The following is an 18373-nucleotide window of genomic DNA, read 5'->3' on the forward strand; positions in this document are numbered from 1 at the left end:
TCTTTTTTTCCCACAGGAGGAGATGAAGAACTGGATTACTGCTATAGGTACCAGTGTCTCTGAACATGCCGAGATCGCCAAATGGAGCCAGACCCTCCTCACTACCTCCTCTACAGATGAAGGCAACATAAAACGAGAGTCTGATCGTAGATCCAGTGCAGGGGGCCGTAAGAAGTGAGACACATGGGAACTACTTACAAGCCCCTCTTTCTTTACTACTTCTGCCTCCAGGCTGAGCCAGGATGTGATGGAACACCTGAAGAGATAGTCCTTCCAGACCTTCTACAGGTGGCCCGAGGCGCCTTCTGATACATGTTAAAGAAAAAAATGGAATCTTGATGTCTATGCATTTCCTGAACATAGTTTTCCTAACTCCCTTCCCGACAAAGAAAAATAACAGTGTTTAACAATTTATCCCAAAACTTCCATCCTACATCATTCCCTCTCGGCTCCATCCTGGCCCTGCGGTTCTAATGTATCTAGCTCTTTTAGAGTCTGGTGAACATGCATATATATATATGGCCCAAACTGTATAACCGTGTAGCAAGCGGCCTACGTCATTAGTAGAACATACTTTGGAATCAGGTTCTCAGATCCAGGCGAGCTCTGGGACACACGTCGTCTGGTTAAGGGGGAAAGAACTTCAGAGCTTTGCTTATATACATATAAAAAAAAAAAAAGTCAGAATTTTTTTTTCTTCCCTCCTCTGAGATCAGGATCTTGTGAGGCCACGTGAGAGCACAGACGTCCTTTATGGGAAGAGGATGAGAGTTCTAGTTTTGTATTTGCTATGGCAGTAAGGCAAGAGGACACGTCAGAACTCTTCACACTATTGTATAATTAAGTGGTTGCTACAGAATTGTGGGTTTTTGGGGTAAACTGAAGAACTGTCACCAAGGACAGTGAACCTTGTTAGAACAGTCATCGTTTTCATATGTTGTATTATATACGGTATGAGGGTAAATACAGTAAAGCTATGCAGCTATATGAGCCACTAATGTATCCCTCATTTCAGTACTGCAATACTGGCCCAGGAACCGCTAACATCTATCTCCTGAGGGTCTCATCACTGGAATCCACGTTCAGTGAAAGACAAGCGTATGGCTTTCAGTGTTCCATGTCCTCAGGCCAAGCCACTACAGGGCTAATAGGTATAGATATAAACTCTAGCAACCAGCTAGAGGGAGAGATTGATTTTCCAGTTCTTTTTAAATAAGCACATTAATAAGTTTACCTTAAAGTGTACCCAGACAGTTTGCTGGCTGAACCAAAATCCAGGAGAAAGCCCAAGTAATTGAGAGATGGGGGGGAGAGAGAGAGAGCACACAGGAGCTAAAGCAAGGACAGTTTTTGGCTTATTTTTTAGATTTTTTTATTTTAAAAACAAACAGTTTCTTCTGCAGCGCATGGAATCCCCCCTACTAAACTGCAGTGTCCCAACCAGGACTGATCCAATAATTTATAATTTCTGCAAAGAACACCAGTTGTATATTCTGTGAATTATTTTGTAATGTAAACTCCTGTGCCTATACAGGAATAATACATAGCCAGGTCTGGTAACTGGAACAGGGAAATCTGAGTGTAGCATGCCTGAGGAGACCGCCATTATCTGACAGAAATCAGCCCTTTCTACCATCTTGCTAGAACCTCATGCTAATCATACTTACAGTGCACCTCTCACCTACACAGTAGAGGCAGCCATTTTGTTGGCTGAACCAACATTCATGAGCCGGCTAATTCTCAAGGATTCCCAGACATCACTATGGTACTGTACATATGCTGTTATTTTGTAAGCAGAAACAATTTTCGTGCATCCTACAAAATTGCCCGGGCCATTAGTGTGCCTTCGTGAATTGACAGCTGAACCAATTATTTGCGTGAATGCAGGTCAAAAACTCCACAGTGTAGGTGGCAAATAGACGTCCATATTTGTTTTGCCGCACGTGCCCAGTTTCCATACGCGCATTGCGTCGCTGCATGTGTCAGTCACCGCTGCAAGCGCACACAATCCCCATCTCTCTCTAGTTGAAAGGCGCTTTCCACCGTAAAATAAACACAAAACTCAAATTGACTAAATAAAGTCCCTTACCAGTAATAGTACTTTGGTGGTGGTGGTGGTCCCGACGTTCACTGTATGTAGTAATGTATGTGGAACCTCTGCCAATAAGGGACTAATTCAGCAGCGTACACAATTGCAACTACGTACCCAGATTGGTCGATTTTTCAGCAATGCGCATGCACCGCGATTACGCACACACATCAGTTATTTATATAGCGCACATATTCCGCAGCACTTTACAGATAATAATAATATAGGAATTCATCGCAGAGTGAGTGACCGACCGCGAGCATTTGGGGGGTGATGACGGGGGAGTGGATGGAGAAACGCAAGCGTGTATTGTTCATTTGAACGCCGTTGCATGGGCGTGCATAAATTAGCCACTGCAACGCAGCGGCTTGTGTACTCACTGCGTGCGACAAGACTTGCAGTTTTTGCGACTGGTCAGACCTGCTGTAATTGTGCGGGACAGGTCGATGGTAGCGATGTATACGCAGGACTGCGAGGTATTACGGCTGTAAGAAGGCAGCACTGGGCGTCTCTATGCTGGCTGAGCTGTGGCGGCATTAGCATATTTTCGCAGCTGCATTGCGTGCGATTACCCAGCTGCGATCCATGCAGAATCAAGCCCACCGTCACTCAATGGGAGCTCTCCTGAAACGGAAAAAAGAGTAGCTGTAAAAAGGGAATGGTATGCTGCTAAAACCCTGCTTGGCGGGGGTTCCACCAAAGTACTATAAATACATAAGGAAAGTTATTTACTAAAATTGAGTTTACACATGGAAAACCCCTTTAATTTCATTTGAATATAACCAGAGGAAACATGCAACCCTGGCCAGTTATAATCCTTACTAGTCTGTCCTTTTTAAGGGCTCTTTCAGAAAAATGGCTTTTAGCAAGCATGTACTATTATGATAAACAGCTCTTGCTGCTAGAAGAAGTGTAGTTGTGGTACATAAATGGCGGCCATATTGGCTGAAGTACAAAGCATGCTGGTCTTTTTTGATTATCTAAATTGTGAGATGCAGAATGGATATTCTTGTGCTCAATGGAGAAGAATAAGCAAATGTGCTTTACCAGCTGTGGGAGTAAGATGGCTGCTGTGCTCTATGGTGAGGGGGTCTCTCCATGATTAGCAGCAAAGACCACTAACACACACTTAAATATATATATAAATATATATATATATATATATATAAATATATATATATATATATATATATATATATATATATATATATATATATTTTATATATTTATTGTGTGTTTCAGCCACAATGTGTGCAAGGATTATTAAAGAGGCTGCATGCAATAGGTTATAAAGGAACTTTATTGCATGAGTAGGTAATGTCCTCTCCCAATGGATTTTGTTCCCGCCGATGTAGATGGTTTTCTAAGATGGATTTAAAAAAAATAAAACAAAGTGACAAATGTACATTTAATTTTAAAAGGATATTCAGCTATTCCAAAAAGATACTGATATGTAAGAACATATGTTCCCATGGGGCTCCATTCAACAGGTTAAATAAAATTCAGTTTTCAGGAGTTTTACAGGCGATGTATGAATTTATAATTGTCAGAGGAATAAAGGATGGAAGTTATTGTAGGTCTGTGGAGTTTCTCTTTCTTGGCTACCAGCCATGACACTTATAGCGCTAAAGTACACACAGTGGAAATGTATCGGTATCGGTGAGCAGTGTCATATAACCACTACAGGACACACTGGAGCCATTTCATCCAGTGTGTGAACAGTCAGGTTATCCACCAAATAGTGGCCAGAAGTCACCATTACAAGTCAAATCACAGTCTCTTCCTTTTTTTCCACCAGGAGGTTATGTTCTATTTGGTTTGTCACTGTATTGTAGTCATTAATCCTAGAGGACAGCCTGAGAGAGGTCCGTGGGTGACGAAGGGATCGGAAGCCAGTCCATACAGCCCTCACCTCTTTTAGAAGATCTTGCTTAATGCTTTCACTGACGAAAATATTGATGAAAGGGTCTAAGGCACTGCTGAGGCTGGTCAGGGAGAAGGTGATTCGATAAGCAGGACGCACCTTATTCTCTATATCGCAGGTGCACATGTTCCGGTCACTAATGTAGGAGCGGATGAAGAGGACAATATGGTATGGAAGGTAGCAGATGACATAGATGGCTGTCATAATCAGCAGGAGACCAATGATCTTGCGTTTCTGTTCTTTCTCCAAGCCTCGACTCCGGTGAACCACTCTGACAACGGAACAGTAGGAGACCACTAGAAGTACCAGAGGAATGAGGAAGACCACAAAGATTCGGAAATAGTTGACTCGAGCCATCCATTGCTCCATTGGATACTTTTCGTAGCAAAGCTTGACGTTCTGGCTGGAGTTGAAGAGCTCATCCCGCCCGAGGAACACAGCGTGTGTCCCCAAAATGATCAGCCAGACCACAACGCAGACTATTATAGCGCCTCTCATCGTCCGTAACACCTTTGCCCGGAAGGGGAAGACCGTGGCTACAAAGCGGTCAGCAGCGATGCAGCTAAGTAAAGCGATTGTTGTGTAGAGGTTAGCATTGAAGAAAAAGCCCACAATCTTGCAACTGAGGGCACCAAACAGCCAGTCGTCTTTAGCCGTGTAGACAATCCACACCGGCAGCGTGAATATGTACATGAGGTCCGAGGCGCAGAGATTGGCCAGATACACTCCGAGCACATTACCTCGCTTCACGTGTTGGTAGATGACACCTATTGCTGCCAAGTTCCCGAGCAGTCCAAAAATAAAGACCAGTCCGTAGATAATGGGGAAGAGTGTCGCCTCATACCTTGCAGCGTAGTCGCAGACCGTGCCACATGCCATGGAAGAATCGTTCTGGACTCTGAACCTAATGATAAAATAAACACAGTCACTTATACATAACTGCTAGATTTACAATGCAAGCAAGTGTTTTAAAGTAAGAATCTTTATAAATGGGCTGTGCATACCAAACCACAGACTGACAGCGGATGTTGGCATTGAGAAACACGCCATATAAAGAATAGTCTAAGCGACAAGCTCTCTGTGGCACAAGCTCACTCTACAAATCTCCTCAGCCCATTGGAGTGGGTGAGATCTATATTTCATTGACTAAACACAAAAATAATTTTGAATAGCAGTGAAAGTGCATCTGACCTACCTTTTTCTAATCAAGGCAATTTCTATCAAGCTTCAGCTAAATATGTAAAACCCATAAAAATATAACAGCAATTACTGTACTTTAAAAAGTAAAACAAGAAGTATCACACAAACTCATTTATATAAAACTTGTCGGATTAAAGTCCATCTGATACCAGCGCACACTGGAGGCAGCTATTTTGTGGGCTGTACCGATATTTATTAAATTAAATGTCTATTGACTGAAGCGTGAAGATGTTCGCTATAGGCCCACCATTTATTCTGTGTGTACCAACGCCAGCATGTTTTATTCAATACAGCCTTCCATAGAGTAACTACTGCCAGCTGTGCCTTAAATATCGGAACAGCTGTTACACTTACTAGCTGCACAAAACTGGCAACTTTCATCATGGTGGTTCATACTCAGCAGCAGTAGATGGTCGAAATGGGATGCAGTCAGGAAGCCAATGGTCGAAATGCCGACCACCGCCTTCCAGACTGTCAAATCCCGGTAGAAACGTTATGTCAGTATAAAATCATCATTTAACACTTTCATGAACAGATGATTCTTATATAGAAGTAGTCATGTGTATACAAGCATTTAAGGTTTGGTTTAAATTAAAAGGTCACACATCTGAGCATGAATTTGCAGCCAAACCATGAAATGGCAAGATAGAATTTATATACTGAAGTTGCTTATTTGCACACTAGAGGGCAGTGGTGTTCAGTTTAACCACATCATTGTATTTGGTCACTGTAACCCAGAGGTCTTCAACCTTGGCCCTCCAGCTGCTGTAGAACTACACATCCCAGCATGCACCCCCACCTTTTTGATATAACAGCATGCTAAAACGATGGCAGTGCATGCTTGGGATGTGTAGTTCCACAGCAGCTGGAGGGCCAAGGTTGAAGACCCCTGCTGTAACCGGTTGATGACCACTTGCATACAGATTGGAGTCACTGGCCAAATGTGCTCCAGAATTTTAGTAATACTGTAAAACTCGAATTAGATTTCTATTTGACCAATTGTTTGTTAATTGCGTGTACCTACAAAAGCATTATTGTTGGGGGTATTTAGAGAGGGCGGGGGGGGGAATCAACAACTGAAGTCCAATTGTGTATGATTGCTATTGGATGTTATATAGCACCATGGAGCCACACACACACACACACACACAGTACAATGGTAAGCAAATATTCCAGTTACCCAAATAGGATTATTGAACCATTCCATTGTTTCGAAGCTCATTTAAGCCACATGTAGAAATTAGTTACGCCCAAAACAAGGAAAATGTCAACAACAATCACCTTAACTGTAATACTTAGGAGAAAGAAAATGTCCAGCTCAGACTCCTGTCACCCCCACACAGCTGCCATCAGCTCCTCTATACCCGCTTTTAGAGATTTAACCCGTTTTTATTGTCTAAGGGCCTGAATCACTGCTCATTGCAACTGTGATTACGCACGGAATCGGCCGATTGTTGCATTCTGCGCATGCGTCGCAGTGCGTGAACCAGCCACTGCGGTGACTACGCAGACCCATCGCAGAGTGAGACACAGTAAGTACTGTTTTTGGGAGGTGACGGGGCTTCAGCGAAATGCAGGCGTGCCAGTGCGTTAGAATGTCGTTGCATGGGTGTGCATAAATTATCCCCTGCGATGCCTTACTCAGCTTGTGTACTCATAGTGTGCAATGAAGTTAGTAATTCCTGAGTAAGGTCAGAGCTTGTGCCAGTGTGCGTGAGGCTGCGATGGTACTCGATGTTACTGATGGTTTAGCAGTCTTGCTAAGGATTATGGATGTGTGCAAGACTGTGCTGTGATGGCATACTATCACAGTGAGACCGAGTGCGTAATCGCTATTGCAATCGCAGTTGCGATTCGTAATGAATCAGGCCTTAAGAGTACAGTATAAGTCTCCTTGACTACAATTCACAGTAGTTATCTTACTATTTTAGTTTCATATAGTAAATATAAAAAGGAGAAATAGAATTCAAGAAATTACATTATACAGATGGGAATGTAGTCAGCATCCCGGCACGCGGGATGCCGACAGGCGTAATACTGGCGCCAAAATCGCCCCTAATCCTCCCTTAATGGTGCCTAACCCTTACCTACCCCCAGTGGTGCCTTACCCAGCCTTCCCTAACCAGGGGGCGCCTAACACCTCCTCATAATAGCCTAACCCTCCCAGGGGGAGGGGGGGTGGCTAACCCTAATCTCCCCCCGGGGGTGCCTAACCCCCATCCCCGGCTAACCGCGCAAACATCTGTCCTCCATGCACGACAAGTCACGTTACACAAATTGTGAGCGCCAATCGATTTTTTGTGCGACTTTCCTTTAAAATGCATCTTATTCGCAAAGCAATGCAAATAGGACACACACGCAGCCTATGCTGATTAAAATATGCGGCATGTCTAGATTGTGTGTGTGACTGCGGCTGTATTTGCATTGCGAAGTGTTACGTTATAGAGTCAGCGGCTGTGACACTAACGTAGCATTTTGCATGCAGATACAGCCGCAGTCACACACAGAATATAGACATTCCGCATATCGGCAGAAACTGCTTATGCGTCCTATTGCATCACTTTGGGGAATAAGATGCATTTTAAAGGGAAAAAGTTGCATGAAATACAATCAGCACTACAGAGTTGCGCCACGGCATGGTGCGACTCGACGGGCTGTTTACCGCGCAAGGAAGCTAGATGTATGTGGACACATTTGTACACAGTCATTTACCAGTTGTATTGCACTAAGGTCCAACATCCCACCCACTTATCAGACGGATTGTCTCAGGACCAAAAGCCACTTTCAGGACTGAGGACCTCTTTCAGAGTCGGTCGTTGCGGCCGCACGGTTGTAAGGAAAAGGGGGCCGGATATGCAAGTGAAGCGCTCGCAAGTTGCATCGTTAAGATGGGATCGTTAGCTGGACGAGCGAGGGGAGGATGCGGCCGTAAGACTAAAAATACGCCCCCTTCTCGTTCCCATTACACGTCATCTCCGGGCATATAAGGATTAATCGAGACCATCGGAGCTGGTCGTAGAGCTTAAGGTTGACCATACCCTCTCTTAAGCACTACGATCAAGTCAGTGTAAAAACCTCCCATGTCACATGTGCCATGACACTACTTAGTTAATTATGCACTCCCATAAAACGCCGTTTGCATAGTCAGGCACGCCTGCGTTCGGATCTCCACTCCCCCGTTCACGAGCACCTTCCCCTGTTACCACCCACAAACGCCTCATCCTGTCACTCAAACCAACGACCTGGCCAAGTTGAAGGAGAGAGCAATTTCTGATCGTAATAGCTAGTTTGCGCACGCGCACTGCGAATTTTACGCATGCGCAGTTTAGCAAACATCAGTGGCGTACGACCGTGCGGCCGCAACGACCGACTCTGAATGAGGTCCTGAATGAGAAAGCAGGCAATGAATGAATTGTATACTAAGAATGGCTGAGTAAGATTAGAGTGCTGGGGGAAATGGAGGAATGCCCTTGGTATAGAATCCAGGACATTGTCCAGTCTTGTTGAAGTCTAATGCTGCGTACACACGGTACGATTAAACAGGACGATATGAACGATATCGTCCTGTTTCTGGCCCCTTCAAACAACCAAATGATGGTTGATGCGCGGGCACGAATGGTCGATATAGATATCAACCATCGCCCGTGCATGCAGGCCAACATGGACGATATTAACCATGTTAGCCTGTTTACTATAGGGATCCGCGATCGTTGCTGCATGTGCTGGATGTTCGATCCAGCACATGCAGGAGGATCAGACAATGATCGTCTGATCGTTAATGCTGCCCATCCACTAGCAGACTTGTCCCTGGAAAAATCTTCACAAATCGTTCATCAATTCCTGATGATCGTTATCGTTCACGTGCATGAACGATTTGTGAACGATTGCACCAAAGACCATAGACCAACGATTTTCAATGCAGTTAATAAAAGTGGGCTGAAATATTTATTTAAATCTATATATGTTGGCCATTCCGGCTTTGAAAACGTGCACCGATGCATGAACGATGACGGTGTCCAATAACGACTAATTTCCGGGCAAAACAGGACGACGCAAACGACCGGCGGGATCGCACATCGCTGGTCGTTTAGGGCATTTTACTGCACGATCTGCAGATAATTTCCAAGCGTTTGAACGATAACGACGGTCGTTATCACACAATCGCTAGGTTTAATCGCCTAGTGGATGGGCAACTTAAGTTGCTCTGTGTGTTTTTATTATAGAATAAAACTTTGTCGCTGCAGTGTAGGAAGCAGCTAAACAAATCACTCTGAAAAGGTCACTTACTAGTTTGCGGTCTTCTATACAATTAAAAAAAAAAAAATCAAACGACCAACCAAATTTGGTGATATACAAATAAAGTACAGACGTGATCACAATGAGTATATGATTCTTCAAACATCCCTGTCAGACAACTTCTTATGCTAGTCCCGTTTTAGTCCTCCATCCTTGCCGAGCAGAACTGTGACAATTAAGCACCATGCCGGCTTCTATATTGGTTGCTATCCTTAGACGTTAGCATTCCCCGGGGACCTTCCATCAGACACAGCGCTGGCCTCATGATTTTGATTGGTAAAGTAAAACGTTGCAAATAAATCCTCCATTCTACAACAACAGACTATTAGATGTTTACCCAACATTGTAACTAAGCAACTGTCACCTGCTGGGGCTCCCAGTGATGTTAGTCTGGACAAGCATTCAATATACAGAACATCCAATCACCAGCTGCACTGCTGGGCCTGTCCAAAGAACCCTGCACCAAATACAAACTGCTGTCCTGGGTGCTGGACACAGTCTAAATTCGGGACAATTGATTTAGAAAATGTAACTTAGCCACTATTCATTCTGCTCTCTCCTCCTTTTGGGATGACCCATCTTTTTCCCTTGGTTGGATACAATCTCAGTTCCCCACTTGTAAAGACAGAATGAAAATGAAACACACACACACACACACGAAAAGATAGATATCATAACACTGAACTCCCCCCTTCCCTCCAACACCACAAGCAGTAACTGTGCAGATTTGGTCGGTCGACATAAGGGATATTACAGACTACTTACATGAAACAAACTTCTAGGGATCTGTCACCTTGACCTGGGTCACTGCATACAGTACTGTACTTGTACTATAAATATACACAATATTGCAAATCATAACGTACTTGTATTTTCTACATCGCTAGTCACAGTTCTCTTATAGAAACTTTGTAGTTATATATTTATGTAATGTTTATTGAGGTTCGTTTTATTGGTGTTCGCTTTATGGCATACAATATCCTAACCCTCCTCATCCACTCCCACCCTGCCCTTTACATCACCCCAGCAGATCTGAAGACGATGGAAAGGTTATTTTGACCTGTTAGTAAAATAATAAGTTTTCATAAGTTGTAAAAGAGGATTAAAAATATAAAATGGAAATACAAGAATGATCAAACCAAGAGGGTATATAGTAGATTATAACCATATTCAGTCTATATTGCAATTACGATTATAGTGTATAAATCACGGTTGTATTATTTATAATGAAAATATAGAATATGCACTAAATAATTTTGATTAATAAAAGAAAAAAGTAAATTTTTCCTTCCGCATAAAGGGCCCGATTCATTACGGATCGCTTTTGCGATTACGCACGTGGACGGCCGATTGTTGCGTAAGCATCACAGTGCGCAAAGGCTCGACTGCAATCGCAGAGGCTAGGCAGACCCATCGCAGAGTGATTGACAGGAAGTGAGCGTTTGGGGGTGGTCGGCAAAACGCAGGCATGTCGGTACGTTTGAACGCCGTTACAGGGGCAGCATAAATTAGCCACTGCAACGGCATACGCACCTTGAGTACTCACTGTGTGCGACGAGGTTAGTCATTTCTGAGTAAGGTCAGGGCTGCTGTAATTGTGTGTGAGGGGCCGATGTTACTTGATGTATACGCAGGATTGCAAAGTATTACGGATGTGCAAAAGTGGTACTGGACGTCTCTATAATAGCTTTGCGATTGCAGTCATTAGCATATTTTCGCCATGGACCTGCGTGCGTAATCGCAGCTGCGATCGGAATAGCGATCTGTAATGAATCATGCGCATAGTTAACAATAAATCTTGCACAGAAACGTCTACTGATAAAATGTTTTATGTTAAACACTGGAAACACAGGCTCTGGCTGACTGCAATATGCTACTATGTAACTATATGAAGAAAACAAAATTACATGAAATTATACTAATTTTTTAAGCTCAGTTGGAAGCAATTTCTCAGCTGGGCAAAAAGGAATAATAAAGTATATACAGGCAGATTATAAAGTACGCGCACCTGCCAGAGGTAACACTCAGGGGAAGCATTGCCCGGTTATACAACCCTGAGCTCACACTCCCACTGTCACCAGCTCCAGACTTCACACTAAATAATCAATGTAATGGTCAACAGATGAAACTTCCTGCTCTACAGCTATTTCCTCTCTGTTCATTTGTTTGTACTCTGACACCTAGTACAGTGGTGGAGGACTGAGCCAGGTGGAGTGGCATTCAGTGTAATACCCAGAACACAAACCATGGAGTAGGCTATATACACTTGAAAAGTTGCTGCTTCTTGGTGGCTCTGGCTGCAGGAATTAAAAAAAGGGCAATAATACTAAACGCAAAACCAGGAGGAGTGTTGTGCATTTTAGATTATTGGCCTTTTTTAATCCCACAGCCAGTACTGCCAGCAGCAGTAGCTTTAAAAAAGCAGCTGATTAGTAATACACCACAAACCTCTATATTCATGAAATGCAGCATATAAATATTCAGTAAGATCTAGTAGCCTCGCTAAAGCATGAAAGCAGCTTCTCATTCTCTGGGAACTGAGATACAAAGTAATCCGGGTTGGGTACGGGATGCCGACGGCCGGGATCTCGGCGTTCAGAATCCGGACACTGGCATCCCGACAGGGTTAGGATACCGACATCTGTCGGTCAGTATACTAACCCTCTCCCTAAACCCTTTGCGATGTAGTTATGCGGCCGCCGGTCTCAATCCCGACAGAGTAATCCCGGCAAGGGATTTAACATAGGCATCGAAACACTGACGACTATGTTAATCCCGACGCATGACCGATCGGCCTCTCTGCTGGGTAAGTATACACTTAGCTCGGGATATGGGGGGGGGGTGGGGGTTAGGCACTAGGGGGGAGGTTAGGGTCAGAGGGTCAGGCACTCCACCCCCCCCCCCCGGGAGGGTTAGGTTCAGGGTGCGGGGAGGGGGGTTAAGTTTAGGCACCCATGGGGGGGGGGGGGGAGGTTAGGGTTAGGCACAAGGGGGGAGGTTAGGCACCCCTAAGAAAGGGTTAGGGTACTTACCTCGAGGTATCGGGATTTCTACCCACCGGGCTGCCGATGTCGGTATTTGATCCGGCGGCATTACATACCGATTCTGCCTAAACCTAACCTCTCCCTCCCAGCACCTTATACCTAGCCCTCCCCCTTGGTGCCTAACCCTCCCCCTAAACCCCACTACTTACCTGTGAAATTACGGTGCTGGGATTCTGACAGGTGTCCAGATTCCGGCACAAGCATTTTGAGCGCCGGAATCCCAGCGGTCGGTATTGTGACTGCATCCCCCTCCGGGACATCACTAGTTCCAAGTGAATGGATAGGCTGAAAGTCCAGGCTTCAGACAGTGGCTGTTATTTCAAAATAGACGGTTACAGAAAACATCATGGGGCCTTAGGAGGGAACCTTATCTTTCTGTACATACTGTATACTGTACATTTTTACATTTTCAATAAATTGTAAGGCACAGACCTTAGAGCATACCTCCCAACTGTCTACATTTTGGCAAGGCAGTTCCGATTCGTGTGCTACTAAAAAGGGGTGGAAATTGCCCAAAAGTGGGCATTTCTGGTGGGGTCTGGATGGCGTTTTGCTAGTATATATTTTGTCCCAATTTCAGATGTGCAAATATTAGGGGATCTGGTTAGGCGTGCTAAACAGGTGCCAACTTGTCTGCTTAGTCACATTGCAATAGGCCCTTGCTTTGGTGGGGTTGCCAGAGCAAATTAAGTTGCCAACGGTGCAGTAATAATGTTACTCCGGAGTCCTTTCTACTATTACTTTAGGACCATTATTATCTTTTATTTAAGTTGTGCCTTGAAGTGTCCATAGCGCTGTACAGGGAGAAATTACAGTGAAACAGTCAACTGAATACAAAATAAAAGACCAGACATTACAAGGGGAAAAAAAATAAAAAAGTGAAATAAGATGACAAAATAAACACCAATTAAACAGTACGATAATCACTCAATATCCTTGAAAAAGTACTCATTGTATGAAACGTGCATGGAAGCTAACCAGCACTGTGGACTGTGGGCCTGATTCAGAGCCGCTCGTAAGCGGCCGCTCGTTCGTTCCGAGCGATGTTTGCCCAACTGCGCATGCGTACGGATCGTAATACGCATGCGCGAACCAGTCAGTGCGGCCGAAAATCGTTTGTTCGCTAAATAGCGAATGCCTGCTAATATGAGTGACAGGAGGAGGCGTATGTGGGTGGTAACAGTGGAAGGTGCTTGAAAATGGGGAGTGGAGATCAGAAAGCAGGCGTGCTTAAAGGTCAAAACGGGTGTTTTATGGGTGTGCATAATTAATACAGCAGCGTCATTGACCACGTCACTGGGTTATTTTATAGTCAGAACTGCTCGCAAATTTGTGGTAGGGAAAAACGAACCACAAGAATAGTGAGCAGTTCATACGCTGGTCGATGTACTCGATTAATCTAATAAATAGGGACATGACGTAGGATGCGAGCGACCAGGGGGCGTAGTTATCCAAAAAACGACCGCAAGTTTTGTTCGCTCGTTCAGACATAGAGGCGTGAACAGACCGCAAAGAGCGATTGGTTCATTTGAATAGCCACCCCTTTTTTCTGAACGAACGACCACAAATAGCGACCGGCTCTGAATCAGGCCCAGTGAACTCCAAGCTGACAGTATCCAGCTCTCCTGGCTCCCGATCACAGGAGAGCACAGAGACTGGTAACACCAGCAAGGAAGGGAAACACCTCCCGCATAACCTCCAAGGACAACCAAACCCACATGCCGACTCCTTTCAGTGTGTCCTGCTCCAGCACATCAGAGAGCACAAAGACCAGAGGTATCAGTGTAAAGAGGATATTGACAGCAGCAGTAAGAGAACAGGGAGGAGGAATCCATCTATTCATCACCATTCCCGCAGTTTCTTGGCTTCACAGAAACAACCACTTAATCTTAAAAGCGCTTAAACATTGTTTTATGTTTTTTTTTTAGAATCTGATTGGTTGCTATGGGCAACAACTCAACTTCCAACAACCCGCACTTTAAAGAAATAAAGCGGATTGGGGGTATATTTACTAAACATTTCTATTTTTCTCTTACAATACTGCTCGGTTTAGCTTCATAAATCAGTCATGATCGTTAGGGTGTTCTGGGGCTGTCTATATTACAATATCCCTTTTGTGTGTATGAATGTGGTTCGCGCACTGCAAGGCATGAAATGTTCTCTGGCCCCCCAATAAGCACGGATCATGTCCCTAAATGTGTTTATTCCACCAGTTTAATTTAAATAACCACATCCCAACCTCATTTCTGCATGTAGGTATATTCTTAACCCCTAGCTGCTGAGGATGCTACATTTAGCCCAGCCCCCTCAGACACCAGCACTGTGTTGCCCCCTCAGACACCAGCACTGTGTTTGCCCCCTCAGACACCAGCACTGTGTTTGCCCCCTCAGACACCAGCACTGTGTTTGCCCCCTCAGACACCAGCACTGTGTTTGCCCCCTCAGACACCAGCACTGTGTTTGCCCCCTCAGACACCAGCACTGTGTTTGCCCCCTCAGACACCAGCACTGTGTTTGCCCCCTCAGACACCAGCACTGTGTTTGCCCCCTCAGACACCAGCACTGTGTTTGCCCCCTCAGACACCAGCACTGTGTTGCCCCCTCAGACACCAGCACTGTGTTGCCCCCTCAGACACCTGCACTGTGTTGTGTCAGGAGCATGTTTTGCACTTTTGGAAAGGATGGTTGTTGCCTCCTTCTGGACCATACTGGAGTTTGTAGGAGTAGTTGGGACCCTGTATGTGGAAGATCTTCCTAGACTAGAAACAGACAGGGACTTACAATAAAAATGACAACACAAAACAAATACTGATCATATGTATAGGACAGAGGTTCCCAAATGCGGTCGTCTAGGCTCCCCAACAGTTCAGGTTTTAGAGATATCCATGGATGAGCACAGGTGGTTAAATCAAACTGACTGAGGTACTAATTAAGTCAAACCATGGATATCTCCAAAACCTGGACTGTTGGGGAGCCTTGAGGACAGTGTTTGTGAACCTCTGGTATAGGGTATATATCTATATAATCCACCAGAGGAAAGGACCAATTTTGCAATCTCAAATCGTATATTATACTGTATTGTATATTAGTAGAATATAGGATCCATATAGCGTATATAGTTACCGGTTACCACTCAGGGCATAATTCAGCAGTGCTGCACTGCTGAACGCAGATTCCTGATGTTCGGGAATCTGCGCAGACACCAGACCTGTTCTGCGCATGTGCAGAACAGGTCTGCGAGCCCGCATGAAGGCTGGCAGCAGACGGTCAGTGATTGACAGTCTACTGCCGTTTGGGGGCGGCGATGCCCTCCATTTCCTGATGGAGATTTCCTGGCCTCTTACTCTAATCTGCGACAGCTGGCCGATGGTCCGCAGAATATCCGATGCTGTGTTGGACAACGCAGCTTGGATACGTAATGCAGCAGGAGGCGGATGCCTCCTGCTGCATTACCATAATTGCAAGGATCGCAACTGCAAAGCTGCCTGTGTGCATACATCATATCTATAGCCTGCGTGCATACATCATATCTATAACCAGCGTGCAGCTTTGCAATTGCAGTCCTTGCTGAATCAGGTCCTCAGTCGCTTAGAAGGAACACTAGGTCAGAAGTAACAATGTCCAGCAGGGTAATAATAACCTGCAGCCTGTGCAGTCCCTTGGCTGTAATAAACTCCCAAAGACAGTTGGTTCCAGAGTGGCGTATAAAAAATGAGACGTCCCCTGATGGTGGGCCTGACGCCATTTCCTGACAGCGGAAACATCGAGAACCATCGGACCAATACGCACAATAGTGGTTGCCGAGACCTTCCCGCAGACATAGCGAGACTTCCTTTATGCAACCAGACCTCAGGCTGCGTCTGCCGCCGCAAGAGCTTAATTATGCACGCCCCTGAAACGCCGTCCAAACGCACAGGCACGCCTGCGTTTGCCCGACCACCTCCCTGTCACTACCCACAAATGGCACGTCCTGTCAATCACTTGTCCCTGGGGCTGCGGACTCCCTGCATACGCATACTCCATCGCACTGGCCGGTTCGCGCATGCGCAAAGGAAACCCATCGACCAATTGCGTGCGTCTACACCCGTGCGTTGATTGCTGAATCAGGCCCATTGTTACCTCTAACCTAAGTGACTGAGTGGTATCCGGTAACTATATATGCTATATGGATCCTATATTCAACTAATATACAATGATTTGAGATTGCGAAATTGGTCCTTTCCTCTGGAGGATTATATAGATATATACCCTATATACACATGATCAATAAGTGTAATTACTAGTCTTATGACATTTATATGTACTTTTATTATTTTTTTTTAAGATTGCACAGTGTGCTTAATAAATGTCTTTATTATTTCTTAAAAGGATACTCACACGGTTTTTTTTATTCATTTTGTAATAGTATACTCTGTTTCATATGCACATACATTTGGTAACATTAATGTTATTATAGATTTGTAGCTTAAGTGCCGTTCAGTCTAATGAATTTAGGGCCTGATTCAGAGCCGAACGCTCTGACCAGAGTGCTCGCTCTGAATCAGGGTCCTCCTCCATGAAAATGGAGCTGCCTCCTGGCCGCTCGTATAGCCGTGGGCGACCACCCACAGCATATGCGAGCGGCCAAAAAGATGGTCGCGATGGTCTTGACCATCGCGACCATCGGACTTGCGACGGAGACCCTGCAGTAGGGTCTCCCTGCCACAAGCCCTGGAGTGATTTTGGCTCTATCAGAGACAAAATCACTCCCACTGATATCACTAGTGATGTCAGTGGGGCCGGCTTCAGACGGTAGGCGTTCCCATGGGAACGCCTCCGTCTGGCAGGCACGCCCCCGGCACGCCCACCAAAGGGGACGTGCTGTCAATCAACATCGACAGCACGCCCCCTTTGGTGCGAGACCCGGAGCGATGGAAAGCCCGTCGCTCCCCGGGTCTCGCGCATGCGCACGACGGAGCTCCCTCCGTCGTGCGCATGCGCAGTGGGGAACATCGAACCGCTTGCGAGCGTCCTGACGCTCACGAGCGGGTCTGAATGACCCCCTTAGCCTCCTTTTTTATAGTATCTTCCTGGGGTGACTACCCAGGTCATACGGCAGCATATATCTGTGCATATAATATATACATTTATTGCTTTTTTACCTATGGTTCAATAGTTTTTTTTTTCTATATTTACATACACATGTACTGACTTTGGGTAGCGCCTCCTATTTGTAGGTTTCTACTTTATTCATTTTCAAAACAGAAATACTATAAACCTCACAGTATGGCCCTCGTGTATACAGTGTTACATGTAGTGTTTTACCTTTTTATTAGTTTTATTTATTGGGTTTCATTTAAAGATTTAGGATTGTGTGCATAAAAATACCCGTGTTATCGGACTATGGGCCTGATTCAGAGCTGTACGGTGATCTGCTGCAGCATGATCGGTACTGCGCATGTGCAGGTCTGCGTCGCAGTAGCCGCCCCCCCCTCAAAGCCACAGCAATACTGACATGCTGCTGCTGCCGCCACTTCGGGGCAGAGAAGGGAACGGTGATGGGCATGCCAAGGCCAGTGTCTGCCTAACCCCAACTATAGGGGTAGGTGTCTGACCCTAACCGTACCTTCTAATGCCTTACCCTCCGGTAACTGCCTAACCCCAAGCGTCGGGGTAAGGTGCCTAACCCCAAGCGTCGGGGTAAGGTGCCTAACCCCAAGCGTCGGGGTAAGGTGCCTAACCCCAAGCGTCGGGGTAAGGTGCCTAACCCCAAGCGTCGGGGTAAGGTGCCTAACCCCAAGCGTCGGGGTAAGGTGCCTAACCCTAAGCGTCGGGGTAAGG

General features: G+C 45.3%; 2 protein-coding genes across 6 annotated transcripts in view; one reads left to right on the top strand and one right to left on the bottom strand.

The window, feature by feature from the left end:
* The window catches only part of SPTBN4 (spectrin beta, non-erythrocytic 4), a 172915-nt gene extending 171930 nt beyond the window's left edge, over positions 1 to 985 (top strand). The window contains exon 38 of the mRNA XM_088450123.1: positions 17 to 985. Within this exon, the coding sequence (XP_088306249.1) occupies positions 17 to 178 (162 nt within the window). The 3' untranslated portion in view covers positions 179 to 985. The remainder of the gene's footprint in view (positions 1 to 16) is intronic.
* A 2386-nt stretch (positions 986 to 3371) lies between these two features.
* LOC148501669 (G protein-coupled receptor 4-like) overlaps positions 3372 to 18373 on the bottom strand; it is an 84105-nt gene continuing 69103 nt past the window's right edge. For all 5 annotated transcript variants that reach the window (XM_088450128.1, XM_088450130.1, XM_088450135.1 and 2 more), the window contains one exon: positions 3372 to 4917. In XM_088450128.1, coding sequence (XP_088306254.1) covers positions 3855 to 4917 — 1063 coding nt within the window. In that variant the 3' untranslated portion in view covers positions 3372 to 3854. The remainder of the gene's footprint in view (positions 4918 to 18373) is intronic.

The sequence above is a fragment of the Taudactylus pleione genome, unplaced genomic scaffold, assembly GCF_031769625.1.
Source record: "Taudactylus pleione unplaced genomic scaffold, aTauple2 ptg000507l, whole genome shotgun sequence".
NCBI classification, from domain to species: domain Eukaryota; kingdom Metazoa; phylum Chordata; class Amphibia; order Anura; family Myobatrachidae; genus Taudactylus; species Taudactylus pleione.